Source organism: Pteronotus mesoamericanus, unplaced genomic scaffold (genome assembly GCF_021234165.1).
Source record: "Pteronotus mesoamericanus isolate MK-2021 breed Mesoamerican mustached bat unplaced genomic scaffold, CSHL_Meso_final scaffold_128, whole genome shotgun sequence".
Lineage (NCBI taxonomy): Eukaryota > Metazoa > Chordata > Mammalia > Chiroptera > Mormoopidae > Pteronotus > Pteronotus mesoamericanus.
In genome coordinates, this window is record NW_026555305.1 from 1,537,346 (window position 1) to 1,563,602 (window position 26,257).

Genomic DNA, 26,257 nt, shown 5'->3' on the forward strand with positions numbered 1-26,257 from the left:
ATTAACATAGGGTTTCTAAAACATCTGTTTGAAAAATTGTACTTCCAGAAATGAAGAACAAAAGACAGATGTGCCGTGATTCAGGATGATGGTAACTTTGGCTTGGGGAAAAATTGTGGGAGTGCTATGTAGCAATGTGTGAATTATTGGCAATGTTCTAGTTCTTACGTTGGAAGGTGGGGTAAAAGAAGGATATTATTGTGAATTTACAAGAACACAGCATAGTTGAATTTTATGCTAACTCAAATTACAAACTTGAAATCACATTTCAGTGGTTTTTTTTTGGAATGACATGAAGCCTTGCAATTTAAAATTTCCTAAAAAGCCTTACTTTCTAATATGATCAATTATGTATATGGTAAACCATGTTTGTTATTTTGGTATCACATTACCTGGTGAAGAGACATGCCAATAATCTCGTTAGGTTTGGCCTTGAATTATGCAGGTTTTGAATAGTGCAAGGTCTTCTGGAATGAGCCCCTGGCATAAAAACCCAGCCACTCTGGAACTGATAACTGAACTGATGGATATGTTTTCTTCCCAAAGATCTGGTCACCAGGGAAGCCACAGCTGCCCCTATCACTGAGACATATATTCATAAAACACCCACTTTTGATGGTCAAGAAGTGTTGAGGCTCAGATTTAAACTTTTGATCAGCTAGACCCACTGAATTCTAAATCTTCTTTACTTTTTTCAACCTTTCATAGAGTTGTTGTCCTATCCTGGTGAGTTTTGATATTCCAAATTCTCTAAAGAAATTGGAATTCATTACATTAAAAATATTTTTTCTTTATACTATCTGCCTTGCTTCCTGTAATTCCATCTCCATGATGGTAGTGACTGTATGTTTCTAATACACAGCTGAGTACCCAGCTCCTAGGACTAATCGTGGCACATGCCAGATTTAGTCTATGATTTATTTCTGATGGTGTAAATGAATAAAAAGTGAGGTCTGTAAATGTAAAATATTGCAATGACTTAATGTGGACAACTCATTACATTGAAAATACACTGAGTGAGCTGGAGCAAGTCCATCCATTGGCTGGGTGCAGCCCATAGTCTGCCCAGTCGAGTCACCCATGTTCATGGAATCCCTGTTGGGTGACACTCTGCAAGAAGACCACGCCACGGGCAGGGGATCTCTCACGCCCTCCTCTGAGCCATCAGCAGTGGCCCAGAAGGTAGGAGTGCATGGGACCAAGTAAAGACTCCTGGAAGTAAGGGTCTTCCCACAAAAAGAACCTACTTCACTTTTTAATGTTTGTTTATTTGAGAGAGAGAGGGATTTGTTGTTCCATTTATTTATGTATTCATTAGCTAATTCTTGTATGTGCCCTGACTGGGGAATGAACCCACAAGCTTGGTATATCAAGATGGTGCTCTAACCAACTGAGCTACCCTGCATGAGCCACTTCTTTTTTTCTTAAAAACTATAGAGAATTAATCGCACTGTGTGGATGCATCTAGTTATTGTGACCCATCCCCTCAACTAGCAGACCTGTAGGTTATTTACAAAAGGTGATCATTTGAGATCCCGAGACCCTTTGCGACAGGCCCAAATTTTTGTAAATGAAACCTTCAGGATTAACTCTTGTTTCATTACTACTGAAAATTCTTCAGTTTATTTTGGGAGGAAAAAAAAGAATGACTGAAGTGAAAAAAAACTCACCAAGTTGCCTCACACCATTAAGTCCTCTGTTCACTTGGACTGTCTGAGTTGAAATTGCCAAGTCCAATAAGAAACAGGTGCCTCCCTCCCCACCTTCTCCCACAGGGCTTTCCTTTCATCTCCTGGAGTAAGCTTCCTAAACACAGAACCTTTATAAATCAACTGACATTTATTTATTTTTATTGATTTTAGAAAAACTGAGGGGAGAGAGATTGATTTGTTATTCCACTCAGTTATGCATTCAGTGGTTGCTTCTTGTATGTGCCCTGACCAGGGATCCAGAAACTGAGCAACATGGCCAGAGTCTCAGGGCACATTTCTTGATAGGCTGTTATGTCTTCACAGTAGTGGGGTGATGTTATCTTCATTTTACAGAACAAAATCGATCTTTGTGGAATGATACACGAATGTCTCAAAGACACATCATTGCATTGAAAAAGGCAATTTGCACAACCACTACTGTCATCTGACGTCACTTACAGCAAAACCCATCAACACATGAATCAACGGCAGGTATTTTCCATGGATGCATAGATTGTGTGTGTGTGTGTGTGTGTGTGTGTGTGTATTTTCCATGGATGCATAGTGTGTGCGTGCGTGCGTGCGTGTGTGTAGGCTTGCCAGATTCAAAACACAAGTATTTAAAAACAAAAGCACATAGCCTGGATGGGTACCCTGGGATGGATAGCCTGGTTGGAGTATCGTCCCATACACCAAACGATTATTTGACTCCCGGTCGGGGCACATATCTAGACTGCAAGTTAAATTCCTGGTCGGGCAGTGTATGGGAGGCAGTTAATCTATGTTTCTCTTTCTCTGTCTCTCTTTGCCTTCACTCTCAAAATATCAATAAACATATCCTCATGTTAGGATTTAAAAAAGAAAACACACAGATTAACAAATTTATCAAGGTTTCATCTGGCCACTGTGTGGGGGCAGGGGGTGGGCATAGCCTCCAGGCCACCCAAGCACAAAGAGCTCTCTCCCCAGCACCCAAGGGGTTCAAACCCCCCTGCTTCAGCAGCCATTGAGTCTGCCTGCCTGCAGGTTTCACTGGACCAAGAGATTTTGGACATTCAAAGAATTAATTCTGAGCCTTGGCATCCTCAGCAGAAAACCTGGGATAAGAATGTTCTATATAGAAATTAATTACCCATTTATTAATATTTTATGTACTATATTAATAGAGCACCATTCTATATAACTTGCTATTTATTGTTAGTAATAGACCATTATTATCATCAATAATGAAATCATAAGTACACATGACTAAGGCGTAGTGAGGCATAGGTTGGATAATGTGCCCGCCTGACTGAAGGCACTGTGTTTTCTTAAGAATTCCAGCCAGCACAGTGAGGGTAGGGGATTGTCTGCAATCTGAGACAGGATTTTCCTGAAACTGAAAAGCCCTGCAGGGAGGGGGACACCAGGGTGGATTTCTGCAGGGGAGTGGTCCTTGCCCCATCTCTGAGACTGACGGTCTGGGCCCTGCCCCCTGATCTGATCATTCCCAAGCCAGGAATACAGGGCTTGAAGGGGCAGATGGCTTCACACCTGGAGCAAGTTTGCTGGGTTCCTGGGGTTTGGATGGAGCATTCTTGCCCACTGGCCCCAAATGTTGACACTCCTTTTGACAGGACAATCGGTACCTGGACCTCTTGCACCTGATGACTTTTTGAAAAGACATGGGTCTCGACTAAAAGATTATTAAAAAAAACTCTTTAACAGACCACCATGAGGAACTTTGGCAACTGATTACTTTTATTCCTTAATGCTGAAAAAAAGTTTTCCCCCTTATGAACTACTTGGCAACTTCTACTGTTGCAGGGAAAGCAGGGGCTGGGTGTGGGGAAAATGAGGACACCCACAGATGTGACACCCTAATCTCTGACCTAGATCCAGGCACGTGAGATGAAGGGAGAATGTGCCCATGGAGCGCACGTCCTGACTCCCTTTCTCCTCCCCCTCCTGTACTGTACTATCCAGGAGATGGAGACCCAGAGACACTAAATGCGTCGTCCAAGCTGTTAACAGCAGTTTACTCAAGCTCAGTGATGAGTCACAGTGCCCCTGGCCACGTTCCCAGATACTAGACCTGTAGGGGGGCTTCCTTTCCACATGGCCCTGTGGATGCACCGGAAGCAGCGGATGTACATGGCGTGGCCTGTTCCCAGCACCCATATTGCTAAGACCCACCTGGGCAGGAACTCTGTTGAGTCCTCCCCGAGGGCTCCAAGGTCAAGTCTAGCACTGCTGCATGGGCTGAGGATCCACCCATTGGGTGTGGATTCTGGAATATCATGCTCTCCTCTCCTCCTCCAAGCTATGTGTGCATCCTCCTCTGATGTTGTGTGAGGTTGAAGTTCCGGCTGAAGGTTATCCCACACTTGCCACACTGGTAGGGCTTCTCTCCCGTGTGGATCCTTCGGTGGAGGGTGAGCGAGTAGTTCCTGACAAAGGCCTTGCCGCACTGGCTGCACCTGAAAGGCTTCTCCCCGGTGTGAATACGCTGGTGCAGGATGAGGTAGGCGCCTTGGCTGAAGACCTTGCCACACTGGCCACACTTGTAGGGCTTCTTGCCAGTGTGGCTGGCCTGGTGAGTTGCCAGGGAAGAGGGCCTTGCAAATTGCATTTGGCAGATGGAGCACATGTAGGGTTTCTCCCCGGTGTGCATCCTCTGGTGCAGGATGAGGTGCTTATTCTGACTGAAGGCCTTGCCACAGTCTGCGCAGACATACGGCTTTTCCCCGGTGTGCACACGCAGATGCTCCATGAGCGAGGAGTTCTTGCTAAAGGCAGTGCCACACTCCCCGCATGTGTATGGCTTCTCGCCAGTGTGTGTCCTCTGGTGCACGATCAGGTACTGTTTCTGGCTGAAAGCCTTCCCGCAGTCCCTGCATGCATATGGTTTCTCGCCAGTGTGCACACGCCAGTGCTCTGTGAGAGAGGAGTTCTTGATAAAGGTCTTGCCACACTGGCTGCATTTGTAGGGCTTCTCCCCTGTGTGGATACGCTGATGGATGGTGAGGCATGATTGCTGAGTGAACTGCTTCCCGCATGTGGTACAGGAGAAAGGCTTCTCCCCAGAGTGGATTTGCTGGTGCCTCTTCAGGGATGAGTTACAGCCATAAGCCTTGCCACAATCCCCACAAGCATACGGCTTCTCCCCGATGTGCAAGCGCTGGTGGATCGTGAGGCTCGACTGCCAGGTGAACTGCTTCCCACATGTGGTGCACGAGAACGGCTTCTCCCCGGTGTGCGTCCTCTGGTGAAGGACAAGGTGCATTTTCTGGCTGAAGGCCTTGCCGCAGTCCCCACACACATACGGCTTCTCCCCGGTGTGCGTCCTCTGGTGCAAGATGAGGTATGTGTTCTGGCTGAAGGCCTTTCCGCAGTCCCTGCATGCGTACGGCTTCTCCCCAGTGTGCGTCCTCTGATGCAAGATGAGGTTTCTCTTACGGCTGAAAGCCTTGCCGCAGTCCCCACATGCATATGGCTTCTCCCCGGTGTGCACACGCTGGTGGATAGTGAGGCACGACTGCTGGATGAACTGCTTCCCACAAGTAGCGCATGAGAAGGGCTTCTCCCCACTGTGGATTCGCTGGTGCTTCACCAGGGACGAGTTGTAGCCGTAAGACTTGCCGCAGTCTCTACACTTGTAGGGCTTCTTCTCTGCACAAAGTTTGGAGCAGGAACTGAGACTAGAAGTACCCGAGTTCTTCCCAAGCGCAGTGGACAGGTGTGTTCCTGCTCCTCTCGGTCCTCCCAATCTCTGTGGGGCTGGCATGGCGCTTTGGTGGATGGATGCCTTAAATTCATGACATTCAGAGGCTAATGCTTTGGACATGTCCAGCTGCCCCAAACAAGTCCCTGGGCCACTCTGTCGCCACCCCACCCGGTTACCCTGAGTCCCCAGTCCTTCATAATCATAACCCCGGGCACCATTCCTTGAGGGTCCTTCCACCACCAACGCAGAGGATGGTCTGTCTTCCCAAACATCCTCCTGTGGGTCTGATTCTTTCAGGTCAGGTCTAGTCTCCAAGTCTGAGGGGAGGGGAAAGAGATGACACACATGTAGTTAACAATGGTAGGAGGAAGGACCTTCCCAAGACAGGACAAGGGATAGCCTGAGAGCAAGGGACAAACTGTTGTGGGGACAGAGAAGGGAAGAAGTGAGCTGAGACAGGTTGAGGAAGGTGAGTAGAGACCAAGAAAGGTCTCCTTGGGAGTGGGTGCAAAGGCGGACAGCAGAGTCCAGACCTGGGCAGACAGACCCTGAAGAGAAACAGGAAAAAAGTAGCTTGAAGGAGCAGATGAAAGGATCCCACACATCCAGTGAGGGTTCACTGCACCAGCCTCCTCATTTCCAGCACTTGACCTGTACCAGCCACTTGTGATTCTCAAACCATCGCTCTTTATTACAAATGATGAAGTAACAGCTGACTCACATGTGGCTTTGCTGGTTGTCCTCTGTTTCCCCAGTGGCCAGCCAAGTTCCCACCACCCCACACTGCGCAGAAAGGGCCTAGCCCTTGTGGCTGGCTCCTCACCCTCCTCTTTGCACACTTGTCCCTCGCTGCTGAGCACAGCCCCTCCAATCCCCTCCTGTGTGTGTCCCGTGGGATCCTCAATCTCTGTTTCCAGCCTAGGGGGAGTCCTGAGTTCCAGAACCTGCATGTGGACCTCCGGGTTCATCACATTTTTTAAAAATTTATTTTATTTTCTTTTATTTAAGATTTTATTTACTTTTAGAGAGAAGGGAAGAGAGGGAGAAAGATGGAAGGTGCAAGAGATCAGTTGCCTCTCACACGGCCCCAGGTGGGAGACCTGGCCGGCAATCCGGCATGTGCCCTGATTGGGAATTGAACAGGTGACCTTTCGATTTGCAGGCTTGCACCCAATCCACTGAGCCACACCAGCCAGGGCTCATCACAACATTTTAAAACTATGAGATCTCACAGAAAAAAAAAGTCTTATAAAGAAAGTGACAATCTGGCCATACAGAGTTCTCCGTCCTAGGAAGTAAAAATAAAAGCGGGAGTGGTAAATAGCTGTCTCTATTTCCCCATTTAAGCCCCAACCCCTAAGTTTGAGACCCCTCCCCTGGGTCACAAGAGCCCAAATTTCAGTCTCTTCTTTATGCTGACACCTCCTAAATGGATGCCCCCGCCCAGACCTCGTCTCTGAGTTTTGCTGAGTAATAATTCAAGGCTTACGAGGCACCCCTCTTGGGTATCGCAAATGTAACGCATTTGGTGCAAGACCTCTGATTTCAGAACCTTGAATGCCAAATAAGAAAAAGAAAGGCTCAACAAAATCAGACAGATAAACAGTAACAATACTGTATGATTCCACTCATGTGAGGCAACTAGAATCATCAAGGTGATAGAGACAGAAAGAGGACGTGGGTGCCAGGGCTTGGTGAGGGGATGGGGTGCTGCTGTTTAGAGGGATCAGACGGTCAGCTGGAGACGATTAGAAGAGTTCTTGAGAGGGATGGTGGTGATGGTTGACCAACAAAGTGAATGTGCTTAATGCCACTCAACTGTACCCTGGGTATCAGAGGCAATGCCTTCCTACTCCCCGACTCCTCTCTGCTATCAATCCCCACTCGTCCTGTAGGTTTTTTTGATTTCCTGGTCCAGGCCCAGTGCTTCCTGCCTCAGGACCTTTGTTCCTGCTCTTCCCCCGGCCTTCCCATGGGTGCTCATCCTTGAGCCTCAGTAAGCCCTTGTCCCCCACAGGGAGGTCTTCTCTGTCCACCTTATGGTGGAAAGGAAGCTCCCACCTGCAGTTCTTGCCTGCGTCACTGTGAGCACGCTTATCCATTCTGCGCACTAACAGCTCCCGCAGCGGAAGGCGAGCTCTGTGAAGGCAAGGACCTCACTGGTCCCCAGCTCTCACACTGTGTCTGGCACATGGAAGGCACCTGATAAACCTTCAACCAAGCATCAGCTACAAGCTGGCATAGTACCAAGCAGCTCCCACAGCACGTGTGTAGGTGCGGGTAAGATCACTCTCATTTTACAGAGGGGGAAACCAAGGCTCTGAGAACAGAGCCACACCCTCAAGGTGACACGTAACATTCCACGATGTGGTCGCATCTCTGAGTCACTATGTGGCCCCGTGGCACTGTCCCATCCCAGAGGAAAGGATTTGACAAATATATGAGGTATAATGATTCTGGTTTTGTGACCCCAAGGTGTGGTGATGATAGCAGATGTCAGGGCAGATGGTGGCCTGGGACAAGGAGGTTGAGAGTAACTTTCCAGAGGGAAGAGGGAGGGAGGGTGACGGTGGGCATGCTTGAGGCCCGTGGGTCTGAGACACACTGAGGACATAACTGGCCTGTAGCTGAGGAGTCTCAGTGATGAATATGGTCTGAAGCACAATCCCCAAAGAAAGTAATTGATAAACTTGACCTATTCAAGTTATAACCTCCTGCTCATCAACAAATGGTGCTGGGGCACCTGGGTATGCACGTTCATAAGAGCAACAATATGTGGTGATCGAAGGTGATGTGACTTTTGGGCAAGGCACAACATAACATACAGATCACTTATAAAATGTACACTTGAAACCTCTAACATCCTATTAGCTGACGTCACCACAACAAATTTAAGGAAAAAAAAAAACCAGTGATGTTAGTCCCTTTTTCATCATTCACAAGTAACTCTAAATGGACCAAAGGCCTAAATAAAGAGGTAAAATTCTAAAACTCATAGAAAAAACAGGAGTAAACCTTTGTGGCCTTTGTTTAGGCAAGGGTCCCTCAGATATGACATCGAAAGCACAAGAACAAAATAAAAAAATTGGACATCAGAATGAAAAACATGTGTGTTCCAAATTGCCATTGAGGAAAAGAGTACCACCAGAATGGGAGAAATAGTTGCAAAGCACATATATGATAAATGACTTACACCGAGAAAGAACAACAAAAGAATATGTAAAGAACTTTCAAAATTGAGTAATAAGGAAGCAAACAACCAAACTTGAAAAAATAGGCAAAAGACTTCAATGAAACACTTCATCGAAGGAAATACACAGATAGCAAATAAGCACCTGGAGAAGTCCTCAATATCAGATGAGAGCGGGAGTGTGGTAAGACTGCACTGCACACCGACGAGCAGGGCTACAATGAGAAAGACGGAGCATATTCAGTTCGGACGAGCACATGGAGCAATGCAACACCCGCTGTGTGCTGATGGAAATAAGAGACGAGACAACTGCTTTGGAAAAGTCTGGCAGTTTCTTTAAAAAAAAACAAAAACAAAAACAAATTTATAGATGCACCTTTCTATAACCAAACCATTCTCAACAGAAAGTCTACAGGAAAGTGTGCAGAAATGGAAACAATCCAAATGTTTATCATCAAGTGAATAAATAAACAGATCGTGGTTTATCCATGACGTAGAATATTACTCAGCAATAAAAAGAAGTGAACAATTGCCCTGGCCGGTGGCTGAGTTGCTTGGAGTGTCATTCATGCACCAAAAGGATGCAGGTTAAATCCCCGTTTGAGACTGGGGATCGAGGCCCGTTCAGGAGAAAACTGATCAATGTTTCTCTCCCTCTCTCACTCTCTTTCTGAAATCAATAAACATTCTCAGGTGAGGATCTAAAAAAATAAAAAAGGAAAGAGCTCTGGTTGGTGTGGCTCAGTGGGCTGAGCGCCAGCCCGGAAAATAAAAAGTTGCTAGTTCGATTCCCAGATAAGGGGACGTGCCTAGGTTACGGACCAGGTCCCCAGTTTGGGGCATGCAAGAGAGGCAACTTATCTCTCTCGTACACTGATGTTCCTCTCCATCTCTTTCTCCCTCCATTCCCCTACATCTAAAAATAAATAGATATAACCTGAAAGAAACAAAGAAAAAAAATTGATCTGTTGATACATACATACAAGTGGGTAAACCTCAAAAAATGATGCCAAGTGTAACAAGTCAGATGAAAAAACAACTTCTCGCCGTATGATTCCATATATGTAAAATTCTAAACTGAACAACCTAAAGCACATTGGCATAAAGCAGAGCAGTGGTTGACAGGTGATAGAGTCTGATAAAGGAAAGAGAAACTTTAAGGGCTAATGGATGTTGTTGGATTAAGCTAATTGTTTCCTGGGTGTGTACAGATGTCAAAATGCATCAAATCGTTTGTGTTAACTATGTGCAGTTAATTGTAGGTCAGTTAAACCTCCACATAAGCTGTTAAAGAAATGACCATGGCTGGTGTGGCTCAGTGGATTGAGCACCGGCCTGCAAACCAAAGGGTCGCCCGCCCATAAGATTCCCACTCAGGGCACAGGCCTGGGTTGCAGGCCAGGTCCCCCGTCGGGGGCGCATGAGAGGCAGCCACACATCGATGTTTCTCTCCCTCTCTTTCTCCCTCTCTTCTCCTCTGCAAAAAAAAACAAAAACAAAAACAAAACAAAACAAAAAAAAACGCCTTAGAAAAGAAATGACGTCATGCTCTAGTTCTAAGTTAGTGTTTTTCCTGAACACTATTATCCAGGGACATCTCTCTGTGTCAGTGACTACAAAGTGTGCTCATCTTTGAAGAGGGCTGCGATTTCCACACATTTCTACACCCTGATTTGTTCAGTCAGTCTCATAGGTGCGCACCTAGGGCCCTTCTCTTGATTTTTCTTTCTATGAAAACTCTGCACACTTACAGGAAAAACTTTAAATAACAGATTCCAGAAATGGAATCGTTAGAAATTTGATTGATAACACAAAACTGTCTTCCAAAAGAGTTATCTCAACCTTAAGCTCATAAAATGAAGACTCCTTTTCTTACACCCTCATAATACAAGTTGATATTACTTTTTTTAAAACTTCACCTAAGGGTATACTTTAAGACGGAGGAAGGGTTGGTGGTGGAGAGAGGGAGAAAAAGAGAGAGAGCGCGCGCGCACGAGAGAGAAACATCAATGGGTTGTTTCTGCTTGTGCCCCGACTAGGGATCAAACCCGCAACCTAGATAAGTACCCTGATCTGTGCCACAACATTTTAGTGTACAAGGAAGATGCTACAACCAGCTGAGCCTTACCTGGCCAGGGCTGGTATTCTTTTTCATCTCTGTGTATGACAAGGGCAAGAATTGTAATTCTGTGACTCAATTTGAACATCTTTGACTGTCAGGAAGGTTTAAAGATCTTTTATAAAGTGTAACTCCGTGCATTTCTACAACTCTGACTGCACGCTCACAATCTAAGTCCAACTTTCTATCATTCATTTGGTCTTTAACTCATTTATTCCTAGAAGCTTTTTATATATTTATAAACCTCCAATGGTCACATATGTGGTAAATACTCTTCCCCACTTTATCACCTATCAAATTCATTTTTAGCTTTGAGTAATCTGAATGTCCTACATGTCAGATCTGTCCACCTTTTTTATTTCTGTGTCATCCTGAGGTAACAGGCAGATAGTAAGTAATGCGGTGAAACTGCCCCCTTACCCAGCGACACCAGGTTCCAGTAGGTCTCCATCATCACGTCCCTGTACAGGTCCTTCTGCTCAGGCTTCAGCTGCTGCCACTCCTCCGGGGTGAAGTCCACAATCACATCCCTGAACGCCACCGACCCCTGTAACAGGAAGCGCACACCACTCACCACAGCGCCCTCCTCACAGAGGTCGGGAGATGTGGCCAAAAGGGCCGTGAGGATCAGGAAGGAACACAGGATGCATCTGACATGGTGTCAACAACATGCAGATCTCTGAAGGGCCTGACCACTCAGTATCCTCGGTGCCTAAGTACACTGCATGGTTCTTGGATGGACAAATAAACTATGGAGCTTTTCACCAGAAAGACAAACAACCAATTAAACAGTGGGCAAAGGGCCTGAATAGACACTTCTCCAAAGGGGACATACACATGGCCAACACACATATGAAAAATACTCAACATCGCTTATTGTGACAGAGCTGCAAATTTATACCACAATGAGGTCTCACCTCACATCTGTCAGATGGAAGCCTTGTAACAGAACTAGAATCTAGTCAATGCCATTGTGACAGGTGCCTGAGCAAGGGCAGCTCTAGGGTGTGTCTAGGAAGCTGGAAGGTGTGGTCTGTGGTTGGGTCCTTGGGGGGACATTCCAGGTGGGGGCATGTGGATCAAGATCTGAGGCTTAAATGGCAGACTAAGCACTGAGGACGCAATGCAATGACCCTGGGCGTGAAATGAACATGCCTGAGCATGCAGTGGAAGACGAGATGACATGACGATGACAGTATTGTCACCACAGCAGTAATGACATCTGTCACTCACTAGGCAGTTGCTCTGTGCCAGGTTTTTAGTCTAAGCCATGTTACTGGTTCAGGTTTGTGTTGAGTTCCTGTGTTGAAGTGCTAATCCCTGGCTCCTCAGGACAGGGCCTGATTTGGAAACAGGGTCATTGCAGATGTATCGGGTTAAGATGAGGTCACCGTGGAGAACTGTGGCCATCTAGCGATAGGGCATCAGTCCTTATAAAAAGGAGAAACTTGGACACAGATGCAGGGACATGCCATGTGAGGACAGCAGTTATGGTGCCACAATCTGCAAAACCAACAGAAACTGGGAGAGAGGCTGAGAACAGTCCCTTCCCTGAACCTCAGAAGGCACAGTGCTCTGCTGTCACCTTGATCTTGGACTTCGGGGTCCCAGGACTGTGGGAAGATTCCAGCTGTTCAAGCCTCCCTGTCTCTGGTGCTTTGTTAGGGCAGCCCCGCGGCCCAAGCAGAGTAACAGGTCTGTGGTGGACCACGGACCTCTCTGAGAGGAGGCCTCACCTGCAGGCCAATCCCTCTGTGCTCCAAGTGCCCGCCAGGGACTCTGGGCTCACCTTGGCCTCCAGTCTTGGGACGACCACCATGTGATGAGGGAGCAGTACGGGGCGGTCAGTGGTTAACAGTCTGGGCTGGGGAGCCTGCAATGAAATCCTGCCTCAGCCCCACACACCTGGCTGTGTTTACTTAGACAACTGTTTTAACCTCTCTGAGCCTGTTTGTTCAACTGACCCCCTAATAACAATCCCCCGCCCTGGCAGCTGTTACCAGGTTAAATGAGGTCACTCATGTGTGATTCCAATTCCACACTGTGGTACGGCTGCAGGAAGCTCTTGGAAATGGCAGCTACTGCTCTTATCATTTGATTAATTGGACATTTCATATATACCTTCTATATATTTCTTATTATTGATACTTATTTTATATTATTATTACTTGTATCTTTGCCCCATTCATCCTTTGGGAAAGTCAAACTAATAATTTCTTTGTTTTTAAATCCTTTTCTTAATATATGTTTGTTGATTTGAGAGAGAGAAAGAGGGAAAGAGAAAAACATCGATGTGAGAGAGAAAAACATCGATGTGAGAGAGAAAAACATCGATCAGCTGCCTCCTGTACGTACCCCAACAAGGGATCAAAACAACAAGCTTTCGGTACGAAGGACAAAGCTGCAACCACTGAACTACTCACCTAAGGGAGGCTCTAGTTTTTAAAAACTGAGAATGTAATTACATTAGAAGTGATTATGGGGAAAAAAACCCTGAATGTACAAATCCCAACCATACTGAACTGATAACCATTGGGAAATTCTAAACAATGTCAGTAAAAGAGGAAACCAAGGCAACAATCACAGAGAAGGTGGCAGTGGAGACATTGTTCCTTAAATGGTTAAATATACTGTTATCAAAGGACTCATAATCTCTGCTCCTACACTCAAGAGAAATGAGAAGCCCAAACAAAAAAATGTATGTGAATGTTCACAGCAGCATTCATAATAACAACCAAATACTGGAAACAATGCAAACGTACAGAACCTGACAAATGGATAAAAAAGTGCTTTGTTGGTACAATGGAAATATACAGTCATAGAAAAGGATTCTTGATACAACGTACATTAACATAAAAAACATATGAAGGCAGCAAAACGCAGAAACCACATGTTGTGTGTTTCCATTTATAAGAAGTGTTCAACACCTGCCCGGTGGTTTGGGTGTTGGGAGCATCACCTCTACACCCAAAGGCTGTGGGTGTGGTCACCGTCTGGGACGAGAAGAGGGTCGACCAAGCAACGGTCCTCTCTCACATCGATGTTTCCCCCCCTCTCCCTTCCTCGCTAAAATCAATAAACATATCCTTAGATGAGGGTTAAAAAAAGAATGAAAGAATGTTCAGAATAGGCAAATCCTGAGGCAGAGTAAATGACTGGTTGCCAGGTGCAGGGAGTTGATAGGGAGAAACAAGAGTGATGGTTTGTTTTCAGGGCGATGGAAATACAGGGCGGGGCAAAAATAGGTTTACAGCTGTTCCTATGGAAAAGAATACAATAATTAATAAACAATAATACAAGAATAAACTCTGTGTTTCGTGTACTCACAACTGTATACCTACTTTTGCCCCAGTCTGTATTCTGCAATTGGCTGTGGCGATGGTTATACAACCAAAAACCAATGAATTGTACATGTTGTGGTGTGTGGGGCGTATCTCAGTAAAGTGTTAGAGGACATGAGAAACCAAAGCTCACGGGTAAGGGAAATGACATGTTTATACAGCAAAACAAGTTCCAGGTGGATAGAAAAGATTCACAAGTTCACTGTTAACACTCTAACGATAAACAGAAAAAAGGAAGACGTGTAGGTGACGTGTGGCCTGTGATGAAGAAATGCTTTCTCTGCTTAAAAACAATGGTAGACACCGGGGGGAAACACTGATAGATTGGCCTTAAAAAAAAAAAAAGAAAGAAAGAAAGAAAAAAAAAGCAGTGCTTTTGGACTTAAGAAACATAAAGGTCGCCTATTCAATTCCCAGTCAGGGCACATGCCTAGGATGTAGGTTCAGTCCCTGGCTGGGGCGTGTATGAGTGGCAAGTGATTGATGTTTCTCTCTCATGTCGATGTTTCTCTCCTTTTCTTTCTCCTGCCCCTCCCATCTCTCTAAAAAATAATTAAAACTGTGGAAAAAAAATATAAGTTGAAAAACAAAAAACAAACCAGGAAGAATATTTGCCGCAAAAACATGCACACGCGCACTCACTCACACTCTTCTTTAAAACCTTCCAGAATGCTAAGATTCCTGTAAACCAGCAAAGGACAGGCTAGATAATTTGCCCGCTGAAGAAATGGACAATAAATATTTTCTAAAAATCAGACCTCAGTAATACCACAAAAAATGCTACTCAGAAAGAGTACATGTGGCATCAGTTGTCATCTACCATGTAGAAGGTTTATGACACCTGTCATTTACATCCAGTGAGCTGAATAAATACCCGAACAAAGGCCAAAGTCAAACAGTGGCAGCCTCTGTTGGCAGCTGTTGGGAGAATGACCTGTCCCAACCCAGAACTATGAGGACTTCTGAAGAGCCTTAACAATACCCACCTCCACCTTCTTCTGCAAGGAATCTCCCCTAAAGAAAGAAATCATACAAAATGCAGGAAAATGTTTCACGCCCAGCCCTGGCTGGGTGGGTCAGTTCACTGAAGCATCGTCTCATACACCGAAAGGTTGCGGGTTCAATCCTGGCCTGGGGCACGTACGAGGGCAACTCATTGATGTATCTCTCTCAGCGTGATGTCTCTCTCTCTCTAAAAATCAATAAACATATCCTTGCCGAGGATGAAAAAAAAAAAAGATTTATGCCCACTGATATATATTTAATTTATTGATTTGAGAGAGAGAGAGGGAGATAATTTGTTTTTCCACTTATTCATGTAGTCACTGTTTGCTTCTTGTACGTGTCCTGGCCAGGGATCAAACTCACAACCCTGACATATCAAGAAGATGCTCTAATATCCTGAGCTACCTGGCCAGGGCCATGTATACATTTTTTATGGTAAAATATTTCTTATATAAAAGGAAATATATAAAAATAGCACAAATAGGCATCCACTAAAACATCATAAAACATCACGGCGAAAGCCAGGGACATGACTGGTCCCCCCCCATAGGCATTCTCCTCCTGTCCCCATCCAGTCCCCTGGGCATTTAGTCTGTCCATTTCCGAGAGTCCCTTGTCCAGTACATGCTTCCCAGGGCTTCTGGTGGGGCCTCTGTCATAATTGTGGAATGTGTTTAACCACCCCTTTCCAGGTGCCTGCCAGTGTCTCCTGAGAGCCCCCACAGTAGAACAGGTCACTCTTGAGCTGCCCTGTCCCTGTGGTTAACAAATGCCAGTGTCAGGATAGTATCCTCCCTCCTGAGGGTGGAAATAACCCCAGGAGTCCAGGCCACAGGCCTGGGCCCTGAGTGGGACTGGAAGGGGAGGCAGAGGGTCATCCCTGCACAGATGCTTGACTCTTAGGAAGGAGGTACAAGAGGGTGACATGACTCACCAGGGCCTTCTTGGTCAGCGGCTGGGTGGCCATCCTTTGACTGCCCATGGGGACCGGGGAATGGACAGGCTGTGCACAGGGGGAGAAAGAGACAGGCACAGTGAGAGACCAGGTTAAGACCTGACACACAATGCAGACAGGACAGACAGACACACCCACTAGGAGACAGGCAGACAGAGACAGGCACACACGTTCATACTGAATGCATGAGGGACGCTATGGCATCCAAGGCACTGGACAAATATCTATGACTTAATCCTTGTGACACCCTACAAGGTGGGAACTATTTCCACTCATCCCATTTCACAGATGAGGAAACTGAGGCCCAAAGAGATAAGCCACATGCCTGAGATGACAGAGCTGGAACTGGTGTTCGGATAACTAGGTCTGGAGCCAAGTGTTAGCTGTCTCTCAAGTGCACAACCCACACCTAAACACTGAGACTCCTCAACACACACATGTACACCCATACTGACAGTCCCAAGGCCTGGCGGGAGGAACAGGACCCCCCTCCGCCCCCTCCATGGGTCTGAGTGCTAGCCCCAGAAGATACCCCAACACTGCCCCCACACTCCAGGTTTCCCCAAGATCTCATGGGGCTACTGTGAGGCTCAACGAACAGATACAGGTAGGGAGACTGGAGCCATGTGGCACAAAGTAATAATCCAGTCCAGCACTGGCCAGGTGGCTCAGCTGGTTGGAGCATCATCCTGCATACCGAAAGTGTGCGGGTTCAGTCCCAGGTCAGGGCACCTGGGTTGTGGTTTTGATCCCCTGATCCCCAGTGGGGTTGTGTACAGAGGCAACTGATCGATATTAATCTCTCCCTTCCTCTCTCTGTAAAAATCAATGAACTTATAAACAGTGTTTATTGTATCACTGTTTCTAGAAGCATAACACCAACCAATCAACCAACAAACAAACCCTGGACAGGAGAGAGAAGACTGGGCGTCCAGTCTGAAATCCCGGGTCACCTCCAGGAAACAGGAGTTATGTCCCTAGGTGAAGTGACGTCATAGTTTTTTAAGCAGAATTTAATTTTTACAACTGTATTCTCTCTCGACTTGCAGTTTCTGTCCTATCCCTGCACCACGAGGGCAACACCACGGGCTCCTTTTGCTGGACATGGTGCCACCAGAGCCAACTTACCAAAGAGGCACAGTGGGCCCAGGGGCCCTGACACCTGTAAGGGTCCTTGAAAATATCATCATTTCTTCTAAATTTGTTAAGAGATAAAGCGAATCTAATCCAGCCTGAACTGCATTTGTCCATATAGCAATGCAATCACAACTATAATTTTTCAGTCATGAAGGCACAGTGGCCCTGGAAGTGGCATGTGCACAGGGCTGGTGACCTATGAACCCAGCGTGGCCTCAGGTCTGTGGCTGCAGAGCCAGGGGTGGCAGCTGCTCCTCCTCTGTCCAATCCTTCTGGCATTTCCTTCCGTCCACGGTTTCTAAGGGGAAACAAGGATTTACCATCTGTGGGGTGGCTAGTGTGGGGGTTCCGGAATCTGGATGCCTGAGTGTCGACTTGGGGGATTCACTTAAGCGTCTTTGAGCCCCAGTTTCCCCATCTGGAAAAGAGGGGTGGCGGGCGTCCCCACCTCAGAGTTACTGGGAGGCCTCTAAAATGCCCAGAACCATACCCTGGGCACCCAACACACCTTCCCTGAACGAACCCACTCCGGTCACCATGGGGTCGGGGTCCCTGACATTTCTTGACCCCACACCTGGCGACCACACACGCCCTGCCCTCCCGGGGGGAGGGGGGCAGGGGAGGCTCTGAGGGCAGGAAGCAAACGGGCTCTGGGGCCCGCGGGCAGGCAGCGCCGCCAGGCCCGCCTGTGCAGGAGGGCGTCTTCCCCGCGCTCCCGGGAGGGCACCCCCGTCGCACCCTCACACACGTCAGCCGCGCCCACAGACAGAGGCGCAGGGGCGCACAGACAGGGGGAGGCTCGGACAGGAGAGGCGCAGCCCCACGCGCACAGACACACTCACACCTGACACACAGACCGGCGCCGAGGAAGAGACGAGACGCAGGGGGACCCCTGGACGGCGCCCTCACGCTGAGACGCCGCGGACGGAAACAAAGGCAGACGCGCACACGGACGTGGACACTGAGGGACCCCGGAGAGACCGAGACGGGCAGCCGACACACACACGAGCAAAGGCGACACACGGGTCCACGCAGACACACGCGAAGACCCACTCAAAGAGACGGCCCGGGAGCCTCACCCCAACTTACACTCAGCCACAGGGATCACGTTCACCAGCACAACCCAGCCCAGACCCGCACTCTTTCTACTTCCGACCCCGCCCCGTCCGCGGCCAAACTTAACGCGCGGCTCCGTCAGGAAAAGGATGCGGGCCCACTAGGCCCCCGCCCGCAGTGCGCCTGCGCGGACGGACAACTACACTTCCCAGAAACCCGCGCGCCGCCACCACCGCCCCGCTACGCCCAGCACCGCCCAGCGAACTCCAGAATCGGCTGTGACGTTTCCTGTCCCAGAGGAACCCGCGGCACTGCGATCCAGAAGGGATTCTTGAGGGATTAGGATGAAAGGCGCGCACGGGAGCAAGGTGAGGGCGAAAGACCAGCGAGAGCAGGACCAGGGCCAAGCCGGAGCCGGGCGGGAGCAGGGAGCAGGAGCCAGGGACGGGGAGGAGAGGGAGAGAGGAATGCCGGGAGACGGAGAGGGGACAGGCAGCAGAGCGAGCTGCAGGGTCGGGCAGAGGGAATTCCAGAACGAGCGGGGCACAGGTGGAGGCGGGAAAAGCACCCTTAACGCCTCTGCAGACGTCCTCCCTCCAGACGGGGATCCTGTAATACTGACTTGCAGAAAATTTGTAGAGCGTGTGGAGACGCAAATGATCGTAACCAGCATAGAAATAGTAGCCCTTAGCGTTATGTGCTCGTCCCTGTTCTGGGCATGTTATTGTTATAGAACCAAAGTGGGAGTTCCGCTGCCGGCTACCCCCAGAAGGCAAACTAGAGACAGAGGGTGGTAGGAAAGGAAGGTTTTTCATTCACCGCAGGTGCTGTTGAGCAGTCACCCAGGTACCTCAGCTCACTCCGGGCCGCTGTCCGGGTTCAGGCCCCCTCCTAGAACCCGCAGGCCCAGACATCGGCCAGGCCGCTTCCAGGGCCGCAAGGTGCCGCCAGCACACCGGCTCGTACGTTGGCAAGGTGGGCAAGAAAGCGGCGCTTCTTTACCGTGGGTTTATATTAGTTTCAGCGGTGGGACTGTCGCATGTCCAATGAACTTCTCAAAGTTCAGCACGCTCCCTTAGGGGCACCTGGGACCAATCATGAGAGAGATTTGTTGTTCCACTTATTTATGAATTCATTGGTTAATTCTTGAATGTGCCCTGACCCGGATGAAACCTGGCAACCTTGGTGTATTGGGGGGATACTTTAACCAAGTCAGCTACCTGGCCAGGGCCACTTTTGTTTTTCTTAACAACTATAGAGAATTAATCCCACTGTGTGGATATGTCTAGTTATTGTGACCCCTTCCCCCAACTAGAAGACATGCAGGTTATTTACAAAAAGTGATCATTTGAGATCCTGAGACCCATGTGGAGAGGCCCAAACTCAACTTGTGAAGGGAATCACCAGGATTTCCCCAGTGCAATCCGTGCCCAATGATCTTTCTGTTTCATTGCTACTGAAAATTCTTCAGTTTATTCTGCAAAACAAAAGGAGGATTGAAATGAAAAGAAAAAAACAAAACAACTCACTTAGCTGCCTCAAACCTTGAAGACTCCAGTCACATGGGGTGTCTGGGGTGCAATGGAGAAGGGCAGAGAGTTGCCAAGTCCACTCAGAGAAATATGTGCCTCCTCCCCACCCCCTCGTAAGATTTTTCTGCCATCTGACTAGTGGGGTTAACTTTCTAAACAGTCTTTATAAATCAAGTGATATGTATTTTTTTATTGATTGATTTTAGAGAAACAGGGGAGAACGATCGATTTGTTGTTCCGCTCATTCATGCGCACATTGGTTGGTTGTGACCTGACTGGCATCTAACCCACCATCCGGGTGGATGGAGACAATGCTCCCACCCAGTGAACCACCAGGATGGTCCCAGTTTGAGGATAGGTGGGTAAGAACACTGTGCCCTTTCTGCCCACTGGACTTTTTCAGTAAATTAGCAACTGTACTGCAGTTAAATAACCTGTATGTTAGTCAAGAGTCTGTCAAAAGGGCACACAGACTGCACACGCAGTGACTGACAGTAGTCAGAGCTGTTATGTTCAGTGAGAGGGCCCAGTTCACAGATACGTGGCCAGGATTCTAAGGGTTAATCCACACAAAGTATTTAGGACAGACCCAAAGAAGTGTAGTTAGTGGTGGTGTTGCTATGGGCAGAGGACCCATCAGATTTATAAAAAGCAACAGAAGCTTTAGAATATATAGTAATATAGCAAAGCCTTTATTAATTAAAACAATTTTTTTCTTTTATTGTTTCTAGCGAGAGGGGAAGGTAGGGAGAAAGGGAGGGAGAGAATCATCAATCAGAGAGAGAAACATCAATTGGTTGTTTCTTGCAGTATCCCTGACCCGATACCAAACCCACAAACCAGGCATGTGCCCTGACTGGGAATTGAACTGGTAACCTTTTGGTCTGTGAAACAATGTCCAAGCAAATGAGTCACACCGGACAGGGCAAAAAAAACTAAGGCTTTAGAGCAGCACGATCCATTGCAGTAACCCATAGCCAGAGGTAACTATGAAAACTTAAATGAATTAAAATTAAACACAGGTCAGGGCACATACAAGATCAACCAATAAATGCATAAATAAGTGGAACAACAAGTCATTGTTTCTCTCCCCCTTCCTCTCTGTAAAATCAATTTTAAAAAATCAAACAGGTAAAAATTCAGTTCCAAGGTTGCACCTGCCATATGTCAAGTTCAAGTGCCCCATGTAGCCAGTGGCCCCCACGCAGACAGCACAGACAGAGCCTTCTGCACAACTGCTGGGGGCAGCCCTGCTCCAGCAGGTCCCAGCACCTGCTGTAGGAACCGTGTGTGAAGTAGCTCAGGAAACCCACCTAATGCCATAGGGCAGGTTTCCTTACTCAATCTCCTTACAGGCAAGGACACCACCAAAGCTCAGAAAATGACCCCACTGATCGGAGCAAACAAAGCTGGGGTGTGAACCTGGGCAGACCTGGTACCGGAGCTCCTGCTCCCAACCTGTTCCAGTCAGTTACCTCCTCCTTACGCATCTTGTTAGCGCTGCTGGGGAGATTCCGCTTCCTTCCCTTCACCTCATCTTCCTTCTACCCCTTCCCTTCTGCCTCCTCCAAGCTCCTCCCCCTTCATTTGTCCCATCCACCATGTCCCAGTGCTGCAGTGGGGAAGCTGGGGGAAGAAGTGGCCATGTCCTCCCTGCCACACAAGGGCAGACCGCTCTCCCCAGGACAGACAGCTGCTGGAGCCCCACCCACACGCAGCAACCGCTGAGTCCCTAGGACACGTACGTTCACTGGCTCTGGGTTTTCCTCAGGAAAGTATCAGAGCTCTGAGCCTTGGTTTCCACCGCGGAAATCCTGGGATAATAACAGGGCTCTGAGCAGTAATTATTGATCCATTTATAAATAAATACTTTTATGTTATCCTTTATAAAGCACCCTTCTTATATCATTTGCTGTATATTGCTTGTAGATCATTATCATCAATAATGACACATAGATGGGGTAACACGTCCGTCTCACTGAAGGCACTTTATTTTCACAGGAAATCCAGCTGGCACGGGGTGGGTGGGAGACAGACCATGATCTGACAGGATTCTTCTGAAACTGAAAGAGCCCTACTGGGAGGGGGCACCAACCTGCAGGGTTTTTACAGGAGGTCCTTCCCCCCATCTCTGAAGCAGAGGCTAGGCCCTGCCTTCTGGTCTGACCAGTCCCAAGTCAGGAATGCAGGGACGGGAGAGGCAGGTGGCCTCATACCTGGGGCAGGCTTGCTGGGTTCCTGGGGTTCCAGTGGGGAATTTGTGCCTCCTCCCCCCAAGGGTCTCAGGACACTCATTTTGACAGGACAAAGGTACCTGTACCTTTTGCACCTGAGAATTGTTTAAAATGACATTAGTTGCCATTACTTACAAGTTTTATTTAGAAAGAATTTTTGAGTTCCATCCTGAGAACCAAAAGGTTGTCAGTTTGATTCCCTTTCTAGGGCACATACCTGGATTGCGGGCCAGGTCCTCAGTAGGGGGCATGTGAGAGGCAACCACATACTGATGTTTCTCTCCTTCTCTTCCTCCCTTTCCCTCTCTTTAAAAATAAATACATAAATAAATAAATAAAATATTAAAAAGAATTTAACAGACCACCAAGAGAATCTGTGCCATCTGAACAAATTACTATTACACCCTAAGTCTGAAGAAATTTTTTTTTCCCATCATGAACCACTTGGCAACTTCTACTGTTACATGGAAACCAGGAGCTGGGTGTGGAGAAAATGAGGACACCCACAGATGGCGACATCCTGATCTCTGGACTAGACTAGGCCTGTATGACAAAGGGAGAATGCCCCATGGAGCCCACCTTCCCCACTTTCTTTCTCCTTTCCCTCCTCCACTTAACAATCCAGGAGATGGAGACCAGAGACACTACACTGGTGCAGGTAGAACAGTTTACTTAATCTCGGTCTGCAGCCTTAGTGCCCTGCACATGTTCCCAGATACTAGACCTTAGTGGGGCTTGCTCTCCACAGCAGTGGAAGCAGCTGGTCTGCACGGTGAGGTCTGTCCCCAGCACCCACATTTCAAAGACCTGACTGGGCAGATCTTCTGTTACATCCTACCTGTGAGTTCCAATGTCACCTCTGTCACTGAGGCATGGGCTCAAGACCTGCCCATTGGGCAGGGATTCTGAGATCCCACACCCCTCCCCCTGCTACCAATGCATCCTCCTCTGGTGTCGGGTGAGGTTAATGTTTCCACTGAAGGTCTTCCCACACTTGCCACACTCGTAGGGCTTCTCTCCCGTGTGGGTCCTCCGGTGGAGGGTGAGCGAAAAGTTCCTGATGAAGGCCTTGCCGCACTCGCCGCACCTGTAGGGCTTCTCGCCAGTGTGGATGCGCTGGTGCTCAATGAGGTAGGCGCCCTGGCTGAAGGCCTTGCCACACTGGCCACACTTGTAGGGCTTCTTTCCCGTGTGGCCAGCCTGGTGTGCCACCAAGGAAGAACGCCCAGAGAAGTGCATCGGGCAGAGGGAGCACTTGTAGGGCTTCTCCCCAGTGTGCACGTACTGGTGCTCCCTGAGAGAGGAGTTCTTGCTGAAGGCCTTGCCACACTGGCTGCACTTGTAGGGCTTCTCCCTGGCATGGCTAGCCTGGTGCGCCACTAGAGACGCACGTGCAGCAAAGTGCACTTGGCAGATGGAGCACTCGTAGGGCCTCTCCCCAGTGTGCACACGCCGGTGCTCCCGGAGGGAGGAGTTGTGGCTGAAGGCCTTGCTGCACTGGCCGCACTTATAGGGCTTCTCGCCAGTGTGGCCAGTCTGGTGGGCCTGCAGGGACGAGCGCGCCACGAAGCGCTTCTGGCAGATGGAACATTCATATGGCTTCTCCCCGGTGTGCACGCGCAGGTGCTGAATGAAGAAGAAGTTCTTGCTGAAAGTCTTGCCACATACACTGCACTCAAAGGGCTTCACCCGCATGTGGACACGCTGGTGCTCGATCAGGCAGGCCTTCCGACTGAAAACAGTGCTGCACTGGCTGCACGCATATGGCCCCTCGCCCATGTGGGACCCGCGGTGCAGCATGAGTGAGGAGCTCTTGTTAAAGGACTTGCCACAGTCTCCACATGCAAATGGCTTCTCCCCGGTGTGCATCCACTGGTGCTCCATCAGGTGCACACTCTGGCTGAAGGTGAGCCCGCACATGGTACACTCATAGGGCTTCTCCCCGGTGTGTGTCCTCTGGTGAACGATGAGGGTCACGCTCCGACTGAAGGCCTTGCCGCAGTCACTGCATGTGAACGGCTTCTCACCAGTGTGTGTCCGTTTGTGCTCCCTAAGGTGCGTTTCCTGGCTAAAGGAACGCCCACACACGGCGCACACATGTGGCTTCTCCCCAGTGTGTGTCCTCTGGTGCACGATGAGGTGCTTGTTCTGGCTGAAGGCCTTGCCACAGTCCCCACACATGTATGGCTTCTCCCCAGTGTGTGTCCTCTGGTGCACAATGAGGTGCTTCTTCTGGCTGAAGGCCTTGCCACAGTCCTTGCACGCATATGGCTTCTCCCCAGTGTGCACGCGCTGGTGGATGGTGAGGCATGACTGCTGGGTAAATTTCTTCCCACATGTGACGCATGAGAAGGGCTTCTCCCCGGTGTGGATTCGTTGGTGCTTCTTCAGAGACGAGTTACAGTCAAAAGCCTTGCCGCAGGTACCGCATGCATACGGCTTCTCCCCAGTGTGCACCCGCTGGTGGATGGTGAGGGAAGACTGCCGGGTGAACTTCTTCCCGCAAGTGGGGCAACAGAAGGGCTTCTCGCCGGTGTGGATTCGTTGGTGCTTCATCAAACATGAGTTATATCTGAAAGCCTTGCCACAGTCCCCACACTCATAGGACTTCTCTGCATGAAGTTTGGAGGGAGGACCGAGGCTTGAAGTCCCTGAGTCTTTCCCACACGTGGTGAATGTGTGCGTCCCCACTCCTCTCAGTCCTTTTGATCTCAGTGGGGCCGGCAGGGGGCTTTGATGGTCCAATGCCTTAAATTCATGACACTCTGGGGCAAATGCTTGGGACATGTCCAACTGCCCCAGACAGGTCCCTGGGCTCCACTGCCGCCACCCCACCTGGTCACTCTGTGTCCCAGCTCCTTGACAGGGGGAAATGTTCCTCTGGGGTCCTTCTGCCACCACAACAGATGGTCTGTCTTCCCAAACATCCTGTGGGTCTGATTCTTTGACGTCAGGTCTAGTCTCCAAGCCTGAGGGGAGGGGGAAGAGATGACACACACATGTAATTAACCATGCTGGGAGGGAGGACTTTCCCAGGACAGGACAAGGCACAGCCTATCATGGAGCCAGAGAGAGAAGGGAAGCAGTGAGCTGAGACGGTGAGGCTGAGGGAGGTGAATAAAGAGCAAGAAAGGTCCTCTTGGGAGTGGGTGCAAAGGCGAAGAGCAGAGCTCAGAGTTAGGCAGATGGGCCCCCGGAGAGAAAGAGGAGGAAGGTGGGCTTGGAGGAGCAGATCGAGGCTCCTGCAAACCCAGTGAGGGCTCGCTGCGCCCAGCTCCTGGCTTCTGGGCTCCATCCTGTACTCTTAACAGCCACCTGTGCTTCTCAAACCATTGACCTTTATTATAAACGATAAAGCAGGAGCTGACACTCATGTGGGTGCTGGTTGTCCTCTGTCTCCCCACCCCTCAGCCAAGCTCTCACCTCCCTGCGCGCCCAGGAGCGGCCGGCCCTGGCAGCTGGGGCCGGACCACTCCTCTGCACACTTGTCCCTCCCTGCTGCCCACAGCCACTCCAGTCCCCTCCGTGTGTGTCCAGTGGATACCTCATCCCTATTTCAACCTAGCGGCTGTCCTGTGTTCTAGACTCTGCACATGGACATCAGAGTTCCTCCCAACATTTAAAAACTGTGAGATCTTACACAAAAATCTCATTAAAAAAGGGAAGATCTGGACACACAGAGCCCTCCTTCCTAGGAGGCAACAAAGAAAACAGGAGATGCTGCCCTGGCTTGTGTAGCTCAGTGGATTGAGCATCAGCCTGAGAACTAAAGGGTCACCAGTTCAATTCCTAGTGTAGGGCACGTGCCTGTGCTGCAGGCCAGGTCCCCAGTAGGGGGCACACGAGATACAACCACACATTGATGTTTCTCTCCCTCTCTTTTTCCCTCCCTTCCCCTCTCTAAATAAAATCTTTAGAAAATGGGAGAGGTAAACAGCTGTCCCTGTTCCCCACCTTAAGCCACCATGGGCCCCACAACCCCTGAGTCTGAGACCCCTGCCTCAATCAACGGAGCCTGGATTTCAGTCCCTTCTCTATGCTGACACCTAAATGGATGTCCTCCATCCAGACCCCCTCTGAGCTCTGCTGAGGAATAATCCAAGGCCTACTGGGCGCCCCCTTGGATATCACAATCCTAATGCATTTCATGTGAGTCTGTGATTTTGGAACCTCCAGTCCCAAATAACAAAAAGAAAGGCCCATCAAACAAACCTAGCACAATAAGCCAGATACACAAAGACTGATACCATACGATTCCATGCATATGGAGCAACGAGAATCATCAAACTGA

At 48.7% G+C, this 26,257-nt stretch overlaps 1 protein-coding gene across 2 annotated transcripts in view; it reads right to left on the bottom strand.

Moving 5' to 3' along the window:
• LOC129082559 (endothelial zinc finger protein induced by tumor necrosis factor alpha-like) overlaps positions 1 to 26,257 on the bottom strand; it is a 66,302-nt gene that overhangs the window by 32,536 nt on the left and 7,509 nt on the right. Inside the window, exons 1-4 of one of the 2 annotated variants that reach the window (XM_054588263.1) lie at positions 18,234 to 18,392; positions 15,987 to 16,055; positions 11,127 to 11,253; positions 3,422 to 5,714 (exon numbers count right to left, since the gene is read on the bottom strand). In XM_054588263.1, the coding sequence (XP_054444238.1) occupies positions 3,994 to 5,714; positions 11,127 to 11,253; positions 15,987 to 16,034 (1,896 nt within the window). In that variant the 5' untranslated portion in view covers positions 16,035 to 16,055; positions 18,234 to 18,392 and the 3' untranslated portion in view covers positions 3,422 to 3,993. Of the gene's footprint in view, positions 5,715 to 11,126; positions 11,254 to 15,986; positions 16,056 to 18,233; positions 18,393 to 22,935; positions 24,936 to 26,257 lie in introns of those variants that run through there. The other variant, XM_054588265.1, reaches the window with a different exon arrangement.